We start from the raw sequence: 25,702 nt of genomic DNA, 5'->3' as shown, positions 1-25,702 counted from the left end.
ATTCACTCAGCAAGGTCACCAATGGCCACAATGTCAAATCCGAAGGCCTTTTTTGTGGGGTTAGCAGGCTCTAACATGACAGACAACTTTCTTTTCTGAAACACTCTTCTCTGGCTCCCAACATCCAGTTTTTCTGACCTCTCTGGTTCCAACTCTGGCTTCCTTCTCTACTTGACCTCTAAGTGTTGCCCTTCCTTGGGGGCGCCTCCCTGATCTCCAGGCTTGTGTGTGCGTTAGCCTGTCTGTCCGATGTCTCCACTGGACTAACAGGCATCTCAACTGTACGTCCAAAATGCAGTATGACTCAGATTCTCCCATCTCGACCTCCTCCACACTTTCCCTCTGAGAACATGGCACCATCCTCCCCCAGCTGCTCAAGCCAGAAAGTGGGGGGTCATATTTCTTTCCCTACACCCAATTCATCAGCAGACCCATCTTCATCTGTCTCCTCTGCCATGAACCTAGTCCTCGGGACTACTGCAATAACCTTCCAACCGCTCTCGGTTTTGACCGTACACCCTCATACTAAGCCCTGCAATGACCCAGGCTTTGCCTACCTCCAACCTTATCTTAAACTATTCTCTTTCTGATTCCCTTTGAGCAAATCACACTAGCTTCCTGCTTGTACCTGCAATTACCACTTAGTCTTATGCTTCCGGGCAGAAGCATTCACTGTGCTCTTTGCCAGGAATGCTCTTCGGCCAGTTGCTTGCAGGTGTGTTGTCCAAGATGTTGAGTGTTTTGCAGAAGCGAAGGGAACAAAAGGTCTAGCGATCATCTCCAGGGTAAAGGTCCAAAGATGTGACCTCTTTTCCCAAGAAGGTTCACTCCCTCATACTACCCATATAGAAGACAGAAGGGAGGGATGGCAGGAAGCATGTATGCTCTGCTTTGACCAAAGTCCTGGGCCTGGAAAGAGACACTCAACCACTAAAATTGAGACCTTGGGAAGTTGAGGGGATTAAATGAGATGACACATACAGCACTTAAACAATGCCCCACACATAGCAACAAGTCAATATAAGGCTGTAGGTATCGCTAAGGTGAGCAAGGAGGAAATTAGTTTATTACAAATGGCTCGGTGGACAACTTTCCATGTTAACCATGTAGTCTTAACCAAGTCCTATTTTAGAGATAAGAAAATTCTAGTCCAGAGTAACTTGACTAAGGTCACAGAGCGACCAAGAGGAACGCATGCAGGTCTGTCTGATCCACCCCTCCATTCCCACTGCTCCCCATGCCCTCTGCAGAAGGGCTCCCAGATCTGAGTCCAGAGAGGGAAAGCAGGTCCTGCAGTCCGTTGGGCCCCAAGGCTCTGGTCCTCCAGTCTACGGTCAAGATGGTAACAAGAGAGGCAGGAGTTAGTGTGGGGAATGTAAGTGGCATAAGAAGCTTCAAATGAGGTCTCAGCATTTGATTCTTCCCAGTAAGGTTTGTTTGTTACTCCACAGGGGAAAAAATTGTGTGTTAGCCTCTGACAAACTGGGTCTAGCCCTAAAGAACAGTAGATGATGATTAAGGGAAAAGCATATACAGACGGATTACGTGGCTTCTTTTTTGTAAAGCAAGGAGCTGTGAATTAAATGGAGAGTGTTTAGACTGGGTGAGCATCAGTTTTTGGAGTTTATATTCATTTAAAGAAAAGACTTTCCTGTTCTATTTTAAAGGCTCATGGGGCTCCAGGAAGAGTAAGAGTAGCCTTTGAATACCTGTCCCACTTTCAAACCTCACGACGTTTGGTGAGTGAGGCTGAGTGGCAGGCCTTTCTTTTTCTACGTCAAACACGTATTCCTAACCCACATGTTAGCCAGAGCTAAGGGAGCAGCAGACAGTTCGAATCCCAAGAAGGCCCCCCACTTCTGCTTCTACATGGCTGCTGCTTCGGGCCAAGGGCCATGCTGAGCAGACAGCGAAAGAAAAAGAACTCCGAGCTCCAGGCATTAGCCAGGATTCAGGCAGAGCAGGCTCAGCCACTATTCCTGAGCTGGGAAGCCAAGCACTTCTCAAGCTATTTCAGTGCCCTCCTCCACTGTTTCTCATCACTTCCCCAACCTCTTCACCAGTTGGGGCTGCGCTTCCCTACCCTGAGGCAAACCAGCTGTTCTCTTCTCCAGCCTATCTCCTCTCACCTCAGGTCTGGAAAGGAATACACTGTTTTCTGTGTATTAATCACTTAAACGCAGATGGGAACCAATCAGAAGACTGTTCTGAGGAGCCTGGGCAGGAGTGTTAAAGAATCAGTGAATTCCCAGTGTTTTCAAACTTCAGGAAATCAATTTAAGAGGGACACAGTTGACATTAAAAAAAAAGACAAAATCTGGGGGTGCCTGGGTGGCTCAGTCGATTGGGTGTCTGACTCCTGGTTTCAGTTCAGGTGGTGATGTCATGGGTTGTGAGATCAGGCCCCTGCATCACTGGACTCTGCACTCAGTGGAGAGTCTGTTTGAAAGATTCTCTCCCTCTGCCCTCCCCCTGCTCGCTCTCTCATACAGAGATAAGTCTTTAAAATAAATAAATAAATAATCTAGTAGACTGCAGATTAGAAAACATCAGAGTATACCACACTATGACTCAATCACATACATATACATCATTTGTAAGAAAAGCTTCTTGAAGCAATGTTCACCCTTCGTCTAGTAGGTACAAACAGGTGTAGTAAAAACACATGCTGAGTCCATAGAAATTCATTTGAATCAAGGGCTTTACTGGGTATAGAAGAGGGAAAGGAAATTGGGGAGCTAGCATGGAGATTAGGAAATGCCCAGCATGTCAAACTAAAGAACTGTAAGTTCCACTACCGTAAGTAGTGGAAAACCATCAGAAAGTTTTTGTTTGTTTTGTTAAAGATTTTATTTATTTATTTGACAGAGACAGCCAGAGAGGGAACACAAGCAAGGGCAGTGAGAGAGGGAGAAGCAGGCTCCCCGCCGAGCAGGGAGCCCAATGTGGGACTCGATCCCAGGACCCCGGGACCATGACTTGAGCCGAAGGCAGACGCCCAATGACTGAGCCACCCAGGCGCCCCCCATCATAAAGTTTTAAGTGAAAAGAGGTATGAATGATCAAACTTGTAGAGTACAGAGGAAGAACTAGAGAGGAAAGAGAGGAAAAGTGAAGAGGGTAGAAGGCTGTTAAAATAGTCCAGGAAAGAAGCACCTGGGGGGCTCAGTTTTTAAGCATCTGCCTTTGGCTCAGGTCATGATCCCAGGATCCTGGGATCGAGCCCTACATCGGGCTCGCTGCTCAGTGGGAAGCCTGCTTCTCCCTCTCCCTCTGCTTATGTTCCCTTTCTTGCTGTGTCTCTATCAAATGAATAAATAAAATCTTTTTAAAAAACAGTCCAGGAAAAATTATGAGGGAATAAATCAGAATACTGGGGTACAGATTTTTACTAAAAGAGATTCAGGAACTAATACTGTTAGAACTTGGTGACTATGTGAAGGTAGGAGAAAAAGAAGGCACCAAAAATGGTGCTTAGCTGAGTACAATGTGGCATCCTGGCCTATATTCCAGAACAGAAAAGGGATATTAGTGGGCAAACTGGTAAAATCTGAATAAAACCTGGAATTTAGTTAATACTAACGTACCAACCAATTATGGTTTCTTAGTTTTGACAAATGCACAGTGACTATGTAATATGTTAACTTAGGGAAAACCATGTGAGAGGTATAGGGAAACTCTGCATTATCTTTGCAACTTTTCTGTAAAACCAAGTTTATTTTATTTTATACTCCATTTACTCGAGAGAGAGAGAGAGAGAGAGAGAGAAGTAGTCTCCCCGTGGGGCAGGGAGCCCAATGCAGGACATGATCCCAGGACTCCTGGGATCATGACCAGAGCCAAAGGCAGATGCTTAACCAACTGAGCCATCCAGGCACCAATTAGATTATATTTATTAAAAATAAATGATGCCAGGGCATCTGTCTGGCTCAGTTAATACAGCATCTGATGCTTGATCTCAGGGTTATGAGTTCAAGTCCCACATTGTATACAGAGATTACTTAAAAAAAAAAAAAAGACGCCTAGGTTTCTGGTTTGGGTACTTGGGAGCTAGGTGACCATTATTATCTAAGATGGAATGCTGCAGAGGTCTTCTGGATGGAGTAGATGGTAAAGCCCAGCTTTAGACATGATAGTTCCTATGGCAGGAGGGTAAGCTACTTAGGAATAAGTGGATCTGGAACTCAGGAAAGAGATCTGGATTGGAGAAAAGAGACTGGGAATCAGGGTGGGCTGGTGGGCTTACCTAGATTGTCCTGGGGACACTTAACATTCAGAGGCAGAGAACCATTTCATTCCTAGTGAGGCATGGATACAAAATTCCAAGTTTACCAACAATTATATCCTTACTGAGCACATACCACATGCCAGGCCCTGTTCAAAATGCCTTACATTAATTACCTCATGGAATCCTCCTAACTATCCCCCATGGAATAGATACAATTTTGACCATTTCACGGTTGGGAAAAAAACAGGAAGCAGGACCGCCTATATTTTAGTAGTGGTCCTCTACTGGGGCAAGTACCAGAATCAACTCTGGAGCTTTAAAAATAGATGCCCTAGGGACGCCTGGGTGGCTCAGTTGGTTAAGCGGCTGCCTTCAGCTCAGGTCATGATCCCAGCATCCTGGGATCGAGTCCCACATCGGGCTCCGTGCTCAGCGGGGAGCCTGCTTCTCCCTCTGCCTCTGCTGCCACTCTGCCTGCCTGTGCTCACTCTTTCTCTCTCTCTCTGGCAAATAAATAAACAAAATCTTAAAAAAAAAAAAAAAAAAAAAAGATGCCCTAGAAAGGCTCAGAAATCCAGTCAAAAGCCCAAACCCACGCATATTCATAGTTGCACTAGCAGCTGAGCCAGCTGTGGCGATATGAACCATCTCTTTCCCCCACTTATCCAATGATTAACTTCCTTCTTAAGGTATAAAGCATTTACCAGTGGCTTATCAAAGTGTATGATATTCTAAGCTGATGTTAACACAATACTGTTAGTACAAATGCTCTGATCTGTAGAGAGATGGTATTTTACTTCAGATAAACAAAAAACCTATCTGTATTTGATATTAAGAGTAGCACAGAACGAGATAAAGTAGGTCTTATCTTAGTCTGAGATCAAATGGGGTTTGAAGTTTGGTTGCTGGACCAGCAGCGGCAGCTTCAACTGGAAATGTTAGAAATGCAAGATCTCAGGCCACACCCCAAACATGTAGAAGCTACAGGGGTAGGACCTAGCAAGCTGTGTGTCAGTAAGCCCTCCAGGCTCAAGTTTGAGGGCCACTCTCTAAAGAAACTTCCACCCAGTGGTTCTCTATCATGGTTGAAAATAAAAATAAGTTGGGAAGCTTGGGTGGCTCTGTGGGTTGAGCCGCTGCCTTCGGCTCAGGTCATGGTCTCGGGGTCCTGGGATCGAGTCCCGCATCGGGCTCTCTGCTCAGCGGGGAGCCTGCTTCCTCCTCTCTCTCTCTCTCTGCCTGCCTCTCTGCCTACTTGTGATCTCTCTCTGTCAAATAAATAAATAAAATATTAAAAAAAAAAATATTCCTATGTCTAAGACCCAAACCTACTTAGAATCTGGGAGTGAGGGGTGCCTGGGTGGCTCAGTCGGTTAAGCGTCTACTTTCGGCTTAGGTCATGATCCTGGGGTCCTGGGATCGAGCCCCACGGCAAGTTCCCTACTCAGGGGGAGTCTGTTTCTCCCTCTCCCTCCCCACGCGCTCCCACCACTTATTTGTGTTCTCTCTCAAATAAAGGAATAAAATATTTTTTTAAAAAAAGAAGAAGAAGAAGAATCTGGGCGAACAGCCTAATCATGTACCCAGAAAAAGAAAACTCCCCAGGTGATTCTGATACAAACATCCAGTTAGGAACCACTGTTTCAATGGCACTAATCAAAAAACACCTACATTATTCATGTAATCACCCAAAAAGCTAGATTAGGAAGTAAAACAGGATCTGGTTAGCTGCCTATAGTACATCAATTGAATAGAATATTACAAAACTGTCAACAAGAATATGTACACACACACACACGGAGAGAGATATAGAACAATCTCCAGTATAATGTTAAATGAAAAAAACAATATGCAGAACATCTAAAAATATTTTTCAGAGGGGATATGTGTGTGCATGCACGCATAAATGTGCATGCTTTTTATAGGAACAACTTAGATCTTAAAGGATAGATAAGAAATTAGTAGCTGAAGTTTCCTCTGGGAAGGGAAACAGGTGATCAAATTATAGGAAAGGAGAAATATTTTTTATTATGTAATTACTTTGTAATTTCTTCTTTATAATTTCCTTACTATGTAACATTTTACTTTGTATCCTTTGCATTTTTTAATTAAGTGTATGCATCACCTATTCAAATTAATTAATTTTTAAAATGTTAAGCTTAGGGGCAAAAAGAACCACTGCTTTAGGGGAATGAGACATTGGCGAGCAAAATATATGAAGAGCCTGATGGGCAGTGAAACAGAACGTGGGGCTGTCTGCTACTAAAGGGCAATTAGAGCATTAATGAAGGGAAAGGGGCAGAGGGAGAAACAGTCCTGGCAAAAAGTCCAATACAGATAATCCTCTCTCCGTTTCTGTCTTGAGGTGATACTAGGTAAACTGAGACTCAAACCAGAGAGCTCAATTTATCCAGATTTAGCTTTATTCTGAATTAACCATCTGTCAAGGATGCACGTCAAAAGAGTAGAAAAGATGAAAGAGCCCATCAAAAAAAAGTCCCTTGGCAAGTGGGAGGGACAGCATAAGGTTAGGAGCCTTGTTTAGGGAAGGAAATGTTGTCCAGGTCATGGATGCCATTTTTGTCAATGATTCGAACACTGAAGGTCGGCAGATTCAGGATGAAGCGCTTCTGGAGCTGTAGAGAGACACGAAGAAAATCAGTCAATGATCTTTACTTAGCACTATCTATAGGCCAGGCTCTCTTTGAGGCACTGGGCATACTGGCAGATAGAAATTCCTGCTTTTGTGGAGCTTATTTTCTACCGGGGGCAGTCAGTACTCAGACAGTGAAGAAAGCCCAAACTGCAGCTGGAGGCTGGGGGGCAGTGAGCAAGAACTGGGAGAGGCAGCTGGGAGCTCGTCTCTGGTCACTCAGCTGATACAAGAATAAGACAAGTCAAGGCTCTATTCCCCACAGTCAGCTACCAATCAGTCTGGCAAACGCAGATTTCTTTTTTAAAATTCTCAAGGTAGTAAGCCAACAAAGGAGTGACTGCCCTAGGAATAAGCTTTTGACCAAAGCAATGTACTCCTACGTCCCAAGAATTTGCTCCAGTCAACTCCCCCACCCCAACATTATATAAGGCCCAGGTGTGTGCAGCTAGAGGAATGGGGGGGGAAAGGTTGGCAGAACTGCTCTTGGAACAACCCCTGCTTGACTCCTGCAATCCAAGCTGATCTGTGATTAAAGTAACATCTCTGCACTTTCTTAAGATTCTCTGCTTAAGAGACTGTTCCAAAGGAGCTGTAGTCTAGGTGCATGGAAGCACACAGCCCCCACTAACCTGGCTAGAGACACAGCTGAGGAACACAGCTGGAGGAAACCTATGCTTCTGCAGCCACCCTTCCCAGATACCTCACTTAGTCTTCAGAGAGAAGGCAGAAAGCTACTTGCTCCCTTAGGAGCATATCCCAGAGATGCCCACCTCCCCAGGCCTAAACCCACCCTCCCATATTTCCCATCTCCTCTTACAACTGAGGATTAGGCATCGACAACAACCCATTCCATTTCCTGAGACCCCACTAGCTGATGGCTCCTATGTCCAGAAACAAACTGCAAAATCAAGAAAAGGTGACAATAAGGAAATGTGGGTTTCTAAATGATCAACCTGAGAATCCATGGTGAATAAAGTCTCAAAGCACTTGATATGCCAGTGACTTCTCCCTAGCGGCCCCTTCTAACACTTAGGACTGTTGGACTAATAACAGCCTCTTAGCTGAATGACTGAAGAAAGCACATGAGTTTATTCTCAGCTTCTGCTTTGGAAAGGGGATTCACAAACAAGAGGAAGACGGGGGCACCGTGGACTGAAAATGACAGGGCCGTATAAGCGGCAAATCGACATCATGCCCAATGCTCCCACCTGGCTCTCACCCTCCTATTCTCTCACCAGACCACAAATTCAAGTTCATCCTTAGGCCGCAGAAACAGAGAAAGAATTCAAATGCCTATGGGAACTGCTTTCTCTTCCTCCTCATCCTCCATATGTACCCCAAAGACTCTTAGGAGTAGTACTGGAATGGGTGGTGTCCATGTGCCTGGCCTCATAAACTAAAGGCTTCCCTTCTCTTCTGCTTTAAGCGTCCTAGTTTCTTTCTGTGGCCCCCTGAATTCTCAGGGAAGGCTTTCTCTCAGGACCACTGTGCTATGAGAGAGCAGACAGTATGGCAACTCCAGGTGGCACAAGAATAGAGCAGGTATAAAGTCCAGGGCAGTAGTAGTTCTTACAGTATGTTCCAGTTACCACCTGCAACAAAATCACTTGGCACTGCCAATTACTCAGGCTCCACACCAGGACAAATGAATCAGAATGGGGCGCCTGGGTGGCTCAGTAGGTTAAAAGCCTCTGCCTTCGACTCAGGTCATGATCCCAGGGTCTTGGAATCGAGCCCCACATCGGGCTCTATGTTCAGCGGGGAGCCTGCTTCCTCCTCTCTCTCTCTGCCTGCCTCTCTGACTACTTGTGATCTCTGTCTATCAAATAAATAAATAAAATTTTTAAAAGGAAAAAAAAAAACGGGTGGAGGTGGAGGTCATAAATCTGCTTAAAAACAAAACAAAAAACAAACAAACAAACAAAAAACCCCCACAGGTCCCTAGATTATACACACCAAAATCTAAGAGCCACTAGGCTGGATGAACCTGTCCACCCCCACTTAACAAGTATCTAAACTGTAAAACTGACATTGATGAGAGGAAACCCAGGAGAGGAAAAACTAAGCTTGTTACCCACCAAACTCTATACCTGGTAGGAACTTCACATCTGGTTAGTGGGTATGTATTACACCTTCTGGCAAAGATCAGAAAAAAAATGCAACCAAGGAACGGAACAATATTGGCAAACAGAGATAAACATTCCTTTCAGGATCCTGTGGGAGCTACTCACCTCCTCTAGACATTTCCTAAGAAGCTCCACTGCCCTCTCGCGAGAGATAGCTGAAAGAGAACACAAGAGACCATGCACTCAAGGCGATGCCATTAAGTCTATCTGCCACAACTTTTACCTTTCAAACTTCTTCAGGTCAGTATGCCAGACAAATGGAAATGGCAAAAAAAAAAAAAAAAAAAAAAAGTGCCTAGCCTTCTAGTTTGCAATAAACTTATTCCATATGCAGTGGAAGGTGCCCCAGACCCAGTGCTCTGGCAGCCACAAGCCATTGCAAATTGATTTGCTACAGAGAAGGGTAAGCATGACGGAATTCTGCCTCCCATGGCCAGGGCCTGCCTCTAGAGAAGTCCAGCGGCTTGCCTCTTTTTTACAGCCCATCCCCCTCACCCCTACACGCACCCCAACCCCCCCTTTTAGACCAGGGCTTAAATCAGTTCCATCTGCCCTAGCCAGCTGCAAGTCAGGGAAAGGGAGGACAGGGCCCGAGTTTTAGCCTCACTTTCCCAGCTGGGTCTCCCTTTAACAATGGAAAGAGAATTCATGGGATAGGGCTGAGACTCTCATAAAATCAGAGCCAAAGGAACTGTCCAGAAGCATGGCAAACTGGGATGACATATTATGCAGTTTGGCTTCAGGGGTGGTTAGTGGTGATTTTGGTGGGCAAGTCAGCTGTATTACTGACAGATGCCAAATCAAGAAACAGTCACTAGGAGGCCAGGCTAATTCTTTTCAGGATGTGGCCTAGAGCTCTGGCATGGCTAAGGTTGAATGAGAGGGCAGCACCAAAAAAAGAGTGGAGGAGCCAGATTTTTCCTGTACTGACAGGGAAGAATGGAATTTAAGGAGAGAAGTGGCTATCTGTGCTGCATCTACAGCCTGTAAAAAGGGAAAAATCCCAAGTGCCTGTTGCTCATGGTGGCGAAAATCAAGGTTGGGATTGGAGTCAGAAGATAGAACTTAGCACAAAAGCATTCCTGTGCTGAAAGCTTGGCCAAGCTAACAGTTTATCGACAAGGAGAGAGCCAGCTCTTTCTTACAGGAGGGTCAGCCTTCAGGTGATAAGAACCAAGGGAAGGGCCTAGACTTGTGGCCTTCAAAAGCTTTAACATTTAAGCAAAAAATATCCTCAGTTGTCATGCTAGGGACCTGTTCAACCTCACAAGTTCAAAACAAACACACAAACCACTTGGTTTATTTGTTCGTTCTTTATAGCTGAGATGCTAATAAGCATCTAGGCAGAGCAAAGTGAGTTAAAAAACTGAAAAATTAGTCTTATTCACTACTCCCACACCCCTCAAAACAAAACCAAACCCAGCTCTGGACATAGGCAGTATCTCCTTTGGTCCGGCAGAAAGGGACTACTTTTATTAGCTCTTCAACAGCCTTGGCCTGCAGGGAGAGCAGCTTCCACAAGGTACCTGGATGTGCTTCCCAGGCACCATCCATCCTCTACTCAAGCCCAAGGGGGGGTGTACAAAATGGGGAAGCAGCTCAGGATGGGGCTCTGCTACTACTCCCTACCTAGTGCACTAGAACTTACTTGGTGTATAGTATCGGTCCAGGATACTGAGAGTCAGGAAGGCACCATAGCCATGGGCTGCAAAAGGGGCCTTGGCCAAGGCTGCCAGGTAGTCCATGTAGTAGAGCGCTGGACCCTCATGCTCATCATAGCCAGCCAGGAGGAGGTTGACATGATACGGGGTCTGCAAAAGAAAGACATGGTCAAAGCAGGAACACCAACGTCTCTTCCCATGAGAAATGGGAACACACTAAATTCAAATTTTTTTTTAAAGATTTTATTTTGATTTATTTGACAGAGATCACAAGTAGGCAGAGAGGCAGTCAGAGGGGGGCAGGGGGAAGCAGGCTCCCCACTAAGCACAGAGCCCGAAGTGGGGCTCGATTCCAGGACCCTCAGATCACGACCTGAGCTGAAGGCAGAGGCTTAACCCACTGAGCCACCCAGGTGCCCTGAAACATCCCAATTCTTGATGAATAAGGAAATAGCACCAGCTAAGGAAATCATGATGAAAGTAAAAACTGAGAAAAATTTAAAGGTCCAATAGTGTGGTAAGAGGTAAAGGGAGGTTGGCTTCTTTTCTCTGAACAGAAGAGCATTGGGAACTCTTTAAGGTATTAAAACAAACAAACAAACAAACAAACAAAAACTGCTTTCTTCTTAAAGACTATGGACAAGAACTTGTTACAAAAGCATTTCAAAGGCAGAGAAAGCATCGGTGCTCTTCTGTCTTTCCTAATCGCTGAAACCAACAAACACAGTTCTGAGAGTGTCATGCCACAGAATAAAGCAGCAGCCCCAACCACTTCTTCCAAAATAAATAGTTTCAGTTTGGGCACCGGGACCAAACTCTCAAGCGGTAGACCGTATGCCCCAGTATTAAAGAAACAACTCATGGGATGCAGAAGGATAGCAGTCTCAAAAATTTAAGTCAAATCACTAAACTTTTTTTTTAATTCTTAATTTTAAGTAGGCTCCATGCCCAATGTGGGGCTCAAACTCACAACTCCTAGATCAAGAGTTGCATGTTCTCCTCAACTGAGCCAGCCAGGCACCCCTCAAAGCACTAAACTTTTAGTGCAGACAGTAATAATGGAAGTCCAAAAATATGCTAGAACTGTGGAAACATAGTATAAATACTAGAAGAACTGTAGATTTAAGTGAAATGTTAATAATATTTTCCTTATATAACAAGGCTCTCCTAAGATAACTGAAAAATAATTTATATCAATGAGACAAATGTGAAGTAATTAACAGGTGTCTTTTCTTTGCATTACCAGCAAATCTAGACATGCAAGTTTCTTTTCTTTTTTTTTCTTTTTTAAAGATTTTATTTATTTATTTGTCAAAGAGAGAGCGAGAGCGAGCACAAGCAGACAGAGTGGAAGGCAGAGTCAGAGGGAGAAGCAGGCTCCCTGCGGAGCAAGGAGCCCGATGTGGGACTCGATCCCAGGATGCTGGGATCATGACCTGAGCCGAAGGCAGCCGCTCAACCAACTGAGCCACCCAGGCGTCCCAACAAGTTTCTTTTTTTAAAGATTTTATTTATATATTTGACAGAGAGCGCGAGAGAACAGGAACACAGCTAGGGAAGAGAGAGAGGGAAAGCAGGCTTCCTGCCAAGCAGGGAGCCTGATATGGGGCTCGATCCCAGGACCCTGGGATCAAGATCCAAGCCGAAGACTGAGCAACCCAGGTGCCCCTAAATATGCAAGTTTCTACAAAGAACTTTGACTAAGTCTGCCTTGCTCTTCATCTCCAAAGGGGTGCTTTTTTCTTTTACACCAGCTGGGCCATTTACCATGTTACATTCAGCCTGTCTATGCCCCTAGGCATCAGTGGTGAGACTCCCATTTTACATAGCTTCCTTTTTCACTGCAAAATGTGTTTTTCATCTTACATTTGCCTCTGTGGGTATTGAGCAAGCTTTGCTCAAGATTATGTGCCCATCCTTAAAGTTACATATTCAATTAAATGCACGTTAAATGAAACTGAATATATTTACACACCATTCTATAGAGCATCAAGTAGTAACAGCTAGTGGTCTTAAAACTGACATCTCACATTCTTGGAACAATGGTTAACATGGGCTCTTGGAAACTTGAAGAAACTCATGCTAGAAGAACACATGAAAATATTATATACTTAACTGGAACTCCAAGCCAGCTGTCCTAGTAACATTTTTCAAATACTACAGAGTAGCTCTAAACTGCAAACAAGGTTCTGCCTTAGGGATAAGATGGTGGATGGTCTGAGAGGAGTAGGAACTGACCAGCAATAGTTAAGTCTTCTGAGAAAATAATTACCTGCCTGTCACATTTCCTGGAGGGCAGTATGCTATACTCTGCCAGGCTCCAGAACTCTCTGCCACATTCTGCAACTAAGTTCTTAGTAAGTCTGACTTTAGGCAAGACACTTAAGCCCTAGGAGCTTCTGTTTCCGTATAAACTGGGTTAGTTAATCCTTCCCCTTTCTATCTTCCAGGAAGTATGGTGAGAAAAAATAACAGAAGTGAGCATCCCAAACTCTGGAAGATGCTACTGAAATTTCTTAGTATATTAGCCATACCCCAGTCTCCTTTCAGTAGTTTACCACTTTAAACAACAAAGACAAAACTGTTTAAATTGGCTAGAGATAAAAATATATATCTAATAGAATTTTTTTTCCAAGTGTGAAAACAGTACTGTAAAATCAGGCAGACACAGAATACCTTCAGGTTGTTATGGTTAAAAGTGAAATAGCAAAGAGGAAACAGAGAAGAACAAGGGGCAAGGGGAGAGAGACAGAGATGGCAGAGATGGGGATTCTAGCAGGTTTTCCTCCCCAAGAGATTTCATAATAAATTCTCTCACCTATCACAAAAAAAGTTCATCTTTTCACTAAGAGGTTAACTCTACTATTCTTTGTTCACAGGCCAAAACGCCCACCATCTGGTCAACTATAACAATTTTATCAAGTTGTAATGGTAAGTTAAGGATCCACTCTGCTACCCCAAGAAGTCTAAGCATCAGAACCCGGATTATGTTCTATCTCCAGGGATGATCTTGTCTACACTATGAGAGATTACGCTGTGTTTAGAACACGTGATTTTAAAAGCCACCACCAAAAGATTTTTACATGAAACTGTATCAACGAACTTCAAAAGCAAACCTTATTGCTTAACTGGTCTATATAATATGCTGAAGCATCTGATACATGTACTCGTCGAAGTCGGTATTCAGAAGCCACAATACGTGGTAGAGAAGATAACTCACAAATTATTGTGTGACTTTGAATTACCAACTTTTGCAAGTGTGAGATGCTTAAGCATAAATAAATGGTGTTATCTAGACTAATTAAATCAATACATCTGTGTAACAACTTGGCAGTTTCTGAAATTCTTCTGACAATACTCCATCGAAGATCTCTGGCTCACACTAGTTTTTTAAAATTTCAAATAAAGTCTTGTATACTGTCACTCCTGCTCCTCTGAGAATCATGGTGTTCAAAGTGACAAAGCCATTGTTATGGGTTTCTTGACTGTTACAGCCCCTCATATTCTCGAATCCTTACCACTGTCCCGGAATGAGACAAATTCCAAGCCCTTCAATTTTGTGCTATTCTGACCACATACACATGTGTGACTGCTAGTGGTGTGTTTAGGGAAATACTTATGTGTAAGCTACAAATACAATATAATTTATATTGAATACAAATATTCAAATATTTATGCCAATTAAAAGCTCCATGAAGGCAGGATTATGTATGGTTTGTTCAATGATATATAAGCACATAGTACACACTCAATATAATATTTGCTGACTGAGTAATAATCATACCAGAAAGCATTACACGTTTTAACTTACATGTGGCTAATGCCTAGTATCCCAAGATGAGGAAAATCACTAAACAAATGTCAGAAAGTGATAGGTCCTACTTCCAAGAATTCACAAGTCTAAACAGACTGCCAGCTTCTCTCTGAATGTCCACACACTGTTGCTTTTTGCTAGATTCCTAGGTCCTTCTCTTTCTACCTCCCTTCAGACATGGGTTGCTAAGTAAAGAAAAACTAAGGCTACAGGTCAGGCATTTAGATGAACAAAGGGAAAATAATAGCATAAGTAAGTATCTTACGAAAAAATTACTGGGTTACACTATACAGTTAGACTTGAGTTCAAAATCTGGCTCTCTTACCAATGTGTGGCCTTAAAAAAGCTTGTCACTTAACTTCTCTGAACTTTAGTTTTCTCATTAAAAACATGGGCTAATACCTACACAAAAGAGCTACAGTGAAGATTCAAAGAGATAATGCATATAAACAGTAAGCACAGTTCCTAAGACACAGTAAAGACTTGATAAATGCTAAAATTATCACTAGAGAAACACAATCATCTATGCAGTTCACAGTGCCCATGAAATACACAGAACAAGAACTCAGGAGAAGTCCACCCACTCCTAGCATATGTGTCTTCATAAAGAGACATGGAGGTATATTATGTGCCTAGCACACTGCCTGACACATGGGAGAAATGCAGTAAATGACAGTTTCCTCCTTTCCCCTTACCAGACTCTTTTCAGGGGCCTCGTGGTCATTGTATTCACTGCCAAAGACATTCACAAGTATCTTAACTTAGAGCATACCCACTTCACAGTGAACCTACCCTAACCTATCCTGAGATTGATCACAGACCTGGAGGCCTAGAGATTTTCTGGAAGTCTGAAAAAATACAAACAAAAACAAACCTTACACGTGGACTTGGAGAATAAATAAAAGTACTTTATTTATTAAGTACTTTCATACTGCTTCCACTGCTATAGATATGTGCACCTGAGTGCCAGGCCTCACTTTCTAGCTACCTTTTTTTTTTTTGGTAAGACGATACACACACACACACACACACACACACACACACACACGTGTAAATATATATATGGTACATATATATTCATTTATTTGAGAGATTGAGAGAGAGCACAAGTAGGCAGAGTGGCAGGCAGAGGGAGGGGAAGAAGCAGGCTCTCTGCTAAGCAGGAAGCCTGACATAGAGCTTGATCCTAGGACCGTGGAATCATGACCTGAGCTGAAGGCAGCTGCTTAACCGACTGAGCCACCCAGGTGCCCCTCCAGTTTTTTCATCAGTTCCATTCTACCTCATGATCAGCATTCCCTGTGAGAATCTGCAAATTATTCTAGCAAAATGGAATCCTTTACAAAGTAATCCTTGTTCTGTCATGATATAATCTAGTCTTTGGCTGTTACCATTATTCTAATTATTTAGATAGCAAGTCTAGGTAATGAAACAAAGTTATGAAGTCTCCAAGGCAAGAACTGTATCTTGTATGTCAAGGCACCCTTCACAATATAGGCTGGGACTGAATATTAAACACAATTTTGAACTTATCTAAACATCCAAATGACCAATAAATGAATCCAAACATTTAGATGAGACACTCTCTGCCCAACAGCCTAGCAAACACCACAATGCTTAGTTTTAAAGTTATATCTAATTGATAGACAAAGAAAAAATTTAAATGCACCATTCTGGTAACACGAAATGAATTTTAGCTTCTAAAACAAGGTACCACCAAAATTTTGCTTCTTTGGGGACTGGGCAATGCTAGACAAATGACAAATGTGCTATCTTTTCCTCCCTTTAAAAAAATACACAATGGAGTGCCTGGGTGGCTCAGTCAGCTAAGCATCTGACTTTTGATTTCAGCTCGGGTAATGATCCCAGGGTCTTGGTATCGAGCCCAGTGAGCCCAGTGTCGGGCTCCCTGCTCAGCTCCCTGCTCAGCGGGAAGTCTACTTGTTCTTCTCTCTCCGCCCCTCCCCCTGCTTGTGCTCTCTCTCTTTCTCAAATAAATAAATAAAATATTTTTTAAAAATCTATGAGAGGAGCCTGGGTGGCTCAGATGGTTAAGTGTCTGACTCTTGATCTCAGCTCAGGTCATGATCTCAGGAGCCTACTTAAGATTCACTCTCCCTCTTCTGCTCCCCTTGCCCCTAATACATGACATAAGGTTATTTTAAAGTGGAAAGCTTTAAGTCATTTTGAGATTTCTTCATCTATACAACAGGGATAATAACAGTAAATGTAAAGTATCCAATGCAAATGCCTGTTAGACAGTAAAAATACAGATTAGTTATTATAACCATAATCACCACTACGACTGATACTTTTAGGATCTGACTGTATTATTAACAATCGAGATGTCCCACTAAGAACCAATAAAATCACCCCCGTTTTTAGTTGCAAAAAGGGATAAAATTTAAGTCAGGGAAATTAGCCAATAAACACATCTCCAGTGCACTTGGGATTGAAATGGACTTCCTAATACCTGTGCCCTGTAGAACTGAGCTTGGTTCCACTTTGTGTATTTGGGCGTGAGATGGTACACACATACAAACTTTCCTCAAGTTAGGTAGAGCATTTCGCCCCTTCCAACTCTTACACACACAACTCCTTGTATATTCCCTCTCTCATGAAAAAGAAACACTGTAGTGATTAAGAAGAGTGTGAAATTCCATAAATTTTACAGCTAAAGAGAACAGTTGTGATAAATACACTGAAACAACAAAATCAGCGACGAGAGTCTGGGCGGTGACAAGCAGCGGTGTGACATCTGGCGGAAGCCAAAGTCACAGCAAGGGGGAGAGAGGTGGGCGTGAGGAAGCATCCTGCCGAGCGTGGACACAGAAAAAAAGAGGAATTGACAGTCTTCCTTTGGAGCCAGGCCAGCCTTTGCCACCTCTAATTGAATAGGACGATGTCGCTAGGAGTGAGGTGCTCTGGAGGTGCAGCTGCTTTTGCCTGTGCTGTACCTTGGAACATTAAGCAGTGCATGAAGCATACTCCCATTCCCGGGGTAATGGAAGGAGATGCAGAACCACTAATAGGACAAAGGAGTTTATCTAGCGATACAGTGTTTTAATAAACAGACTTCTAAATGCACTAAACAGAGACGGGGCTTGGAAGGCCAGTGTGTGCTATTTCTTTCACCCCAGCTGACTGTCAAAGCTTCCTAAAATCTCACCTTTGGCACCAAGAGTATTTCACAAAAATGCAGTTTACAGAATTAGAATAAAGCTCAACTAGTTTGTCCAACATCCCTTTTACAAATGTGGGGACTCAATCAAAGAAGGGACAATGATGTGCCCTAAGCCACGCAGCTAATTAGTGTCAGGACCAGAATTTAAGTTTCTGATTCCAAGTCTTGTGTGCTTTTCTAGGAAACCACGCTGCCTCCACAAAATGGAAATCAGTGTGAAAATATGATCCCGTATGTAAATGTCAGTTTCACACTCAAATATTTCAGGATATACTATTTTGCATACCAGTATCTATTGTTCTCTATTTCATGTATCACATCTTACATGACCAATAATATTTTAAGTTTTAAAAAGGCAGATTTATTGTCCGACCACATGACTCCCCCAAAGTGTCTAAAACTATATAAAACATGTAGTAAGTACTTAATAAATACCTGTGATGATGAGCAGATACCAATACCGTAACTGCTTTGCCAATGCCCAATTTTATAAATTCATTAATAAACAAAATGGATTAGTTATCATTTCCTTATACTGATACTCTGTACTCTGAATCAGGAGCTTGTTTCCAATAATCAATAGAATTCACTAGATACTAGATACCTGCTTTGCATGGGTTTGATGGCATAACTTTAAAATTTCAATGTCAGGGCACTTGGGTGGCTCAGTTGGTTGAGTGTCTGACTTGATTTCAGCTCCAGTCATGATCTCAGAGTCCCTATGTCAGACTCTGTGCTCAATGGGGAGTCTGCTTGAGATTTCTTCTCTCTCCTTCGTCCCCTATTCCCCACAGCACGCTTGTGCTCTCGCTCTCTAACAAATAAATAAATTTAAAATTTCAATGTCAATTTTGCCATTTTAATGAAAGGACTTTGTATCTATATTAGAATTGCAAGGTTCACTATATCAAACACTTAAAAAAATCTCAAGAGATTTCAGCAACTTCCAACTAAGCCACTGACTAAGCCAGCCAGGCGCCCCTTTATTTTATTTTATTTTATTTTTATTTATTTATTTTTTAAAGATTTTATTTATTTATTTGAGAGAGAGACAGTGAGAGAGAGCATGAGTGAGGAGAAGGTCAGAGAGCGAAACAGACTCCCCATGGAGCTGGGAGCCCGATGTGGGACTCGATCCTGGGACTCCGGGATCATGACCTGAGCCAAAGGCAGTCGTCCAACCGAGCCACCCAGGCATCCCGCGCCCCTTTATTTTAAATTCAACAGATGTTACTTAGCATTTACGGTGGGTGCTGGTGAATATGGGAACATGTATAGCTAGTGAATTAGGTGATTTTGTCAGGAAGCAGAGGAACTGGGATGATACTGTCATTGGCTTCCTAAAGAAAATGAACTTCACTATGTAAACCGAAGAGGAGCCAGTGAAAACCACTCCTATGCCCCTGCTGAGCCAAGCCTTTTCCACGTCATAGGATACTACAGAAGCAGTAGGGATGGAAGGGGAGAAATGGAATATGAGATCTATTTGGAACGTAGAATTGACAGGAATTAATAACTAGTAGAATAGAAGATGAGAAAGAAAGAGGAGTTAAGGCTCTCAATAAGGGAAAAGATGGTAGAGCAAATGTAAAAAACTCAATTTGGATCCCATGAGCTGTCGAGAGGCAGCTGGAAAGAGAAAAGAGTTTACAATCCAAATTAGGAGTCTGAATGAAGAGCCAGCCAGTTCGGAGGTTTCATTTCTACAAATACTCATTCTTGTACATGTGGAAGATAGCGAAAAGTTCACATGTGTAAGAAAGATAGTGAACAATTACAAAAGGACACTGGCAGAGCTATCCCTAGGTTGCCATGAGACCACAAAGAAACTGAGGGTGACATGTGTGTGTGTTTGGGGGGGAGGGGTGAAGTAATATAGAGAAAGTTTCCCCGGAAAATGCTGAACTGAGTCTTAAATGGCAATTAAAAGTCAGCCAGTTGGGAGACGTCAAAGTACATTCAGGCACGAATGACTAGTAAAGTGGCCTGGTCAGCAAAAACAGAGAGATGAGAAAGAACACACAGCAGGCTGGGGAGTGCGAGTGACTGGGCAAGAAGTGGAGAAAGCCAGGGTGACAAGGGTGAGGCAGGTCAGCAGTGGAAGGTGAAAGATGAAAAACAGAGGATGATCGTGAAGACTGCACGGACTTCTAAGTTTAAGAGAGACGTTCTGGGGAGCTGAGAAGAAACTGGACTTTCTTTATGATCACAAGCTAGGACCAGCTCTGTTACCCACTGTTTCCACTTACAGGGTAAAAAAAAGGAAGTATGAAGTTGGAAGTTGGAATGATTTTCCTCCTAATCCTCTAATTGAAAAAAATTAAGAGTTTAAACCAATCTGAGCTTCACAACAAGGAAGTTAGATTAAAATGACCGCCTGATTTGCCTTTTCTCCTGTTTGGGATACATTTGTCTTTGTAGTGCTAAAAAAATAAACTGGCCCATATTTATAGATTCTCACACTAACTTGAGAAATAGAGAAACAAGCAAACCTTTGATTTTTTAGAGGCCCAAGACAAAATAAAAGCATTACCCTGAAAATGAGAGTGTCTAGCCAAGTTTTTTCTTTCTCTTTTCTCCCCCATAGGTCCTTCTCTGAAAGTCTATATGGTGTACCTGTTTGATGCTGGCAGATGTGAAATCATCATCATGTAAGAACTGTCCTCACTTTCCTTTATAATGATTAGCTCATGTCAAATGTTTTAACACACTGGCAACATTCTTACAATAGCTGAGTTCTCTAGGTTCAGCAATCTCTAAATTACTGCAATTACCACCATTTTAAAAATTAAAAGCAAACAACTTTTAAATTATTATTTGAATAAACTATGATTTTAAATGCTGTAAGTCAGAAGATAGGGATGTATTTTTGTGAAAAAAAGCAATGATGACCCAAGATCAACTGCAGCTTTGTCATTTTACATTTGTTACTTGAGAGAGTCATTTGGCCCTGGAGGGGCAAGTGCCCCGTCTAAATATGGGGATGGTATTGCCTGTCTGCCAGCTGTGAGGAATAGAGTGCTGTTCTGTGTTAAAGTTTCTGAAAGAAGGCCTAGTAAGTAGTAGGTGCCCAATAAATGTCAACTGAATCTGAATTTTAGGAGCAAAAACCCTGAATATTGTGCATATTTCAATTTTCAGCAAAATTAAGTTTTAAAGTTCTCCTTCAATAATCCAAAATTTCTGTAAATTTTACTTCTCTAAAGCCATCACTAACTTCAAGTTTGAAGAGTTCTCCCATTAAAGTTGTAATCTTATCGTAATTAGAAGTTTAGAAATTTAATGAGTTGAAATGCAGCATGGCACAGATGCCTTATTATACCAACTAGTTAACACGGTATTTGTTTTCTACATTAATTTTACTTGCTAATCAAAAATACTGCTTTCTCCCAAATAACATCAAAATAAAATTGCTGATCGTGCAATGGTAAAACCAACACCACCATTGTCTGCAACAAGGCCACTTGAATTTTTTTCATGAGCTAGCAGTTTCCAGGGAAAATTCAAGATTCTATATAACTTTAAGTCAGTGCTCAAAAAGTTAAGTGCAGAAGCCATGCTTTGTACACTACAAGGCAAATATTAGGTTGTACATACTAAGCATGCCCATGAATATCAACGGATATTGAACATCAGAGCTCATTCACCTTCCCGAGTTAATAAATAAGTCTGCTGGGAAAGACTATTTAGGACCATATATGATTGTGTATGTTTCTGGACGGCCACAGCAACCACAAATGTTCAGGAGCCCTTCTATTAGAACATAGTGCTCCCCATTAACAGCCTAGGTTCAACACAATTTACTCTTACCTCTTCAACTGACATGGAAGCTTCTCATTGTTCTCCCTGCTTCTCTTTTCTTTCCCCAAACACTTCACCAAAAAGGAGCCAATGGTCTAGCCAAATCTCATCTGATCATGCTATCCCCCTCCTAGTCAACAAGCTTCCAGAGAGCTCCACTGCTTTAGCATAAAGCTTTTTCATCAAAGTCTTCATAACATGGACTACCTCTCTAGTTTCAATCTCTTCCATTCCCCTAAAAATCTCAGCCATATTTAACAAACTATTTAGATTGTGGATTTTACATATGTAGGATACATAGTAAAAACTACATAGAGGTATGTATTTATATTTGTTTTTTCAATCAGTAGAGCCCTGGTTAACCCAACTGGTTAAAACAGCTAAAAAATTAGGAGTAGGAGGCTCAGAGAACTATCTGCCCCCACTCCAAACTCATTAGAAAACCCCTATGCCTGACTTAACACACTCTCACACACCTCTTTGGTCTGTGCTTCTGGTTTTCCTTTTGGCCTCACCTTTGCTTTAATGGCAGTGGGTCCTTTAAGGCTCAGGTTAGGTTCTGTTCCCAGAGCACCCATCTATCTCTGTATGGCCAATGTGCCACTTGTCACTCTGCAGTGCAATTTCTCCATCTAAAGGCACTCACTGAGCTCTATAATTGTTTCTCCAGCCCCAAGGACAATGCAAGCTGTAGATTTACTGAATGAATGCTATCAGCACCTGCAGAACTTCTCACCTATAAAAAACTGCACACATTAGGAGGCATCAGAAAGGCAATGCAGAGTTTGGCAGGTTACTTCAATTTGCAAAGACTCAGAGATCATTATTTCCTCTCCCTGCCTTTTTTCTTTCCAAACTAATTAATCCTATTTCTCTATGGTTTACACTCAAAAGCAATGGTAAATCTGACCTCATTTTCTTCAACTTATCAAAAAACGTGTTATGCTTTCTTGCCCTTTTACCCTTTTTATTTGCTTAAACTTTTTTTGTGAACTAACATACACATATAAAGCTGCATAAAATATACACACACAGGTTAATGAATAAAATGAGTATACACGTTAACTACTTTCTAGGTTAAGAAATACTACAGTGAACTCCTTCCCTCTTCAAAAGCTTCCCACTGTCCTGGGTGCCTGGGTAGCTCGGTCAGTTAAGTGTCTGCCTTTAAGATCCAGGTCATGATCTCAGGGTCCTAGGATTGAGACCCATGTGGGGCTCCCTGCTCAGCACTCTACCTCTATCCCTGCTCCTGCATGTGCTCTCTCTCAAACAGATAAACAAAATCTTAAAGAACAAACAAACAAAAACTTCCCATTGTCCTTTGCTTTAGATAACTAGAGTACAGGAAAACCCCATGGAATTTTTGGGACCAGCCACTGAATTCATAGGCCTGCATGATCCTGGGTTAGGCCAAAAAAAAAAAAAAAGAGAGAGACATCAAGTTGAATCACATATTGTATACCTGAAACGAATTTAATACTGTATGCTAACTATACTGGAATTAAAATTTAAGAAATAAAAATAAAGGCATTAGCAACTGCAGGTGGCTAGGGGGCATGGGAAGAGGCAGAGTATTTGCATATTTTTATCTGTGTTTATGTCTGAGAGTGCCCACACAGGCCAGGGTTAAAGCAATCCTAAAAGGCAGGGTAAACCTGTACTTCTAATGGTACACATTTTCAAAATACAAGCATGTTTTCACTAAGCAGACACAGTACTCTGCTGCTCCAAGCTTTTTTAGTAGGAAACAGCATAATTTTCAGGACACAAGTTTCAAAACAGTATGAATTTAGACCAATTACCTTCAACCCCATTGTGGGTAGGAAAGATTCTTTAAGTGAAAAGTTGGCATTATGGGGTTGCACAATCCCAGCTACCCAATAAGCTCATTCCATTCAACCAGAACAGGGGTTCTTTCTGCTCACAGCAGGCATCCAACAGGGTAGCACATATATGCTCTCTGAGTGAGAAAGCAACACCTTCTCACATACAACCCCCTGGAGAGAGATGGGGAAGGGGAGGGAGGAGGACTTTACACCTGCAAACTCCTAACTCTATCAGCACTAAGGCTGGGAAAAACAGCACATATTTAAAAAAAAAACACACAAAAAAACAAAAAAAAACAGATTCCTGATAAAGCCAGTAACTTTCAAAGAAGGATCTTCTTAAGCCATTTTTTCCTTAGAAGATGAGTAAGTATAATGATTCAACATTCAAGTCTTTGTCTTCTTAATGGACCTAGTCAAGCCCTAATGACTATGTAAGGAAACTGTGTTAAAGGGCCACTGTCAGAATTCTTATTCTTCTTGGGAGGAAAACACTATAAGCACCAAGTGTTATCGTGTTATCATATTAATTAAGGCATCTCAACTTGAAGGCATATCTGTGGCTGGGCCCTTGGATAATCAAAATGCCCACTAAAAATAGAACAGCACTATCTCTAATGGGGCAGACATGAGCCACCCCAATCTTAAGAGACTCCTGTGAGATGTGACCCGAGATGCACATGTGTTTTGCAGTACCACTAAATATCCATCTAAATGTAATCATATGTTTTCAGTTTTTACTGTATGTCCTACTCAGGCTAGGAAACCAGATAATAAACGAATATACAACTCTTGGCCCATCTAGTTAGCTGACTAGTTGACTGAGGTCTGGTGGGAAAGAACTGTTCTCCAGGTCTAAAAGAGCTGCTGCTTGCACTGAAATTCCATGAGTTTCATGATGAACATCTTGATTTTTTTTTTTTCCAATTTCCTCATCACCAAAAGTAAGCCAGCTCTGTCTGTCGAGATGCCCAGGCTGTGTGGCAGTGGTGTCAAAGGCTGCCATTTGCTTGAAGGCGCTGCCATCTGTGGCAGCAAAACATTTTGTCTCCGGAAAATAAACACATCTGCCTTTGCCAGTGTCCTCCCACTGTGCCGCCCATCTGGAGCAGGTAAGCTGGAAGGCAAGCCTGGGCATGGGTGAGACGGGAGTGCGCAGGGGAGACAAGGCCTCAAGGGAGGTGGCACATGGAGGAAGAAGGTAGTGCTGTGTCATGTCACATCCTGCTAACCACATTCGCCAAAAAGCATGTGAAATTACCCTTGTTAGTGGTATTTTAATCATATGTAACAAACGGCTGGTCGTGTTTAGAGGACAAGACCTGCAAAGTCAAGGTTTCACCAGGGCCATCTGCTCACCATGTCACATAACCTCACTGATAACAACAAACAGATGATATCTTGTGCCAGCCAAGAGGACAGTAACTCTATTGGTCAGATTAGAGGCTCAAAGCAACCAAGATTCTTCTAGGACAAGACCACATATCCACGCCTACTGCCAGACGAAATACACTCAAAGTCAGGCCAGGGTGTTGGAATAAGTCACGGTCACTTCCAAAAATGACTAATACCTGAAATTCTTTCCAACACATTTTTTACCTTTCCCTGAAAAAAATAAATTCAAGTCTGGTCATGGTCTTGACATAAGATCTTTAACTTATACTATTTGAGGGCTAGAAGAAACCATAAAAAAATATTCAAACAGGGCGCCTGGGTGGCTCAGTGGGTTAAGCCGCTGCCTTCGGCTCAGGTCAGGATCTCAGGGTCCTGGGATCGAGTCCCGCATCGGGCTCTCTGCTCAGCAGGGAGCCTGCTTCCCTCTCTCTCTGCCTGCCTCTCCGTCTACTTGTGATTTCTCTCTGTCAAAATAAATAAATAAAAAATCTTAAAAAAAAAAAAAAATATTCAAACAAATTCTCTCTTTCTCCCAGGGTTTTTTCAACTACCTCACAAGAAAGATGGGAAAACTTCCTAAAGCAGGGCCCTTTCAATTACACTACTGGTTTCCAAACTCTGGCAGAAAGGGGACCGTGAAGCTGCTTTTTTCAAATAAAATCCTACAGGGAACCCCAATAGATAAAATAGAATAGAAGCAGAGCTAAAGTTTCACCACAGTGGTCTTCCTTGGTGACTTTCCTGAGGCAGCTTCATGGAACAGAGTTTGAAAACCACCACACCAGCCTGGCTGCTAATTTTTCCAACTCGTTATTTCCAATTTTTAGGTGCTAAGCAATAGCAAGTATAGTGCTATAAAAAGATAAATTACCAAAGGCTCACCAAGTGCTTGGCAGAAAAGGTTCTATGAGAACACTTTGGCCAGTGAGTGGCAGCAGTAAAGCCCTAAAGATTACATACCATGGAGGGCAGCATTCTACTCTAAGCCTTGCCATGCCACAGTCCCTA

General features: G+C 42.4%; 1 protein-coding gene across 1 annotated transcript in view; it reads right to left on the bottom strand.

Annotated features, from left to right (window-relative positions):
* Window positions 1-6,629: 6,629 nt before the first annotated feature.
* Window positions 6,630-25,702, bottom strand: part of PSMB2 (proteasome 20S subunit beta 2) — a 32,535-nt gene continuing 13,462 nt past the window's right edge. The window contains exons 4-6 of the mRNA XM_032302302.1: window positions 10,659-10,821; window positions 9,116-9,165; window positions 6,630-6,864 (exon numbers count right to left, since the gene is read on the bottom strand). Coding sequence (XP_032158193.1) covers window positions 6,757-6,864; window positions 9,116-9,165; window positions 10,659-10,821 — 321 coding nt within the window. The 3' untranslated portion in view covers window positions 6,630-6,756. The remainder of the gene's footprint in view (window positions 6,865-9,115; window positions 9,166-10,658; window positions 10,822-25,702) is intronic.

Source organism: Mustela erminea, chromosome 10, assembly GCF_009829155.1.
Source record: "Mustela erminea isolate mMusErm1 chromosome 10, mMusErm1.Pri, whole genome shotgun sequence".
In the NCBI taxonomy this organism is placed as follows: Eukaryota; Metazoa; Chordata; class Mammalia; order Carnivora; family Mustelidae; genus Mustela; species Mustela erminea.
The sequence above is the reverse complement of the archived record's forward strand: the minus strand, read 5'-3'. Positions and strand labels throughout refer to the sequence as shown.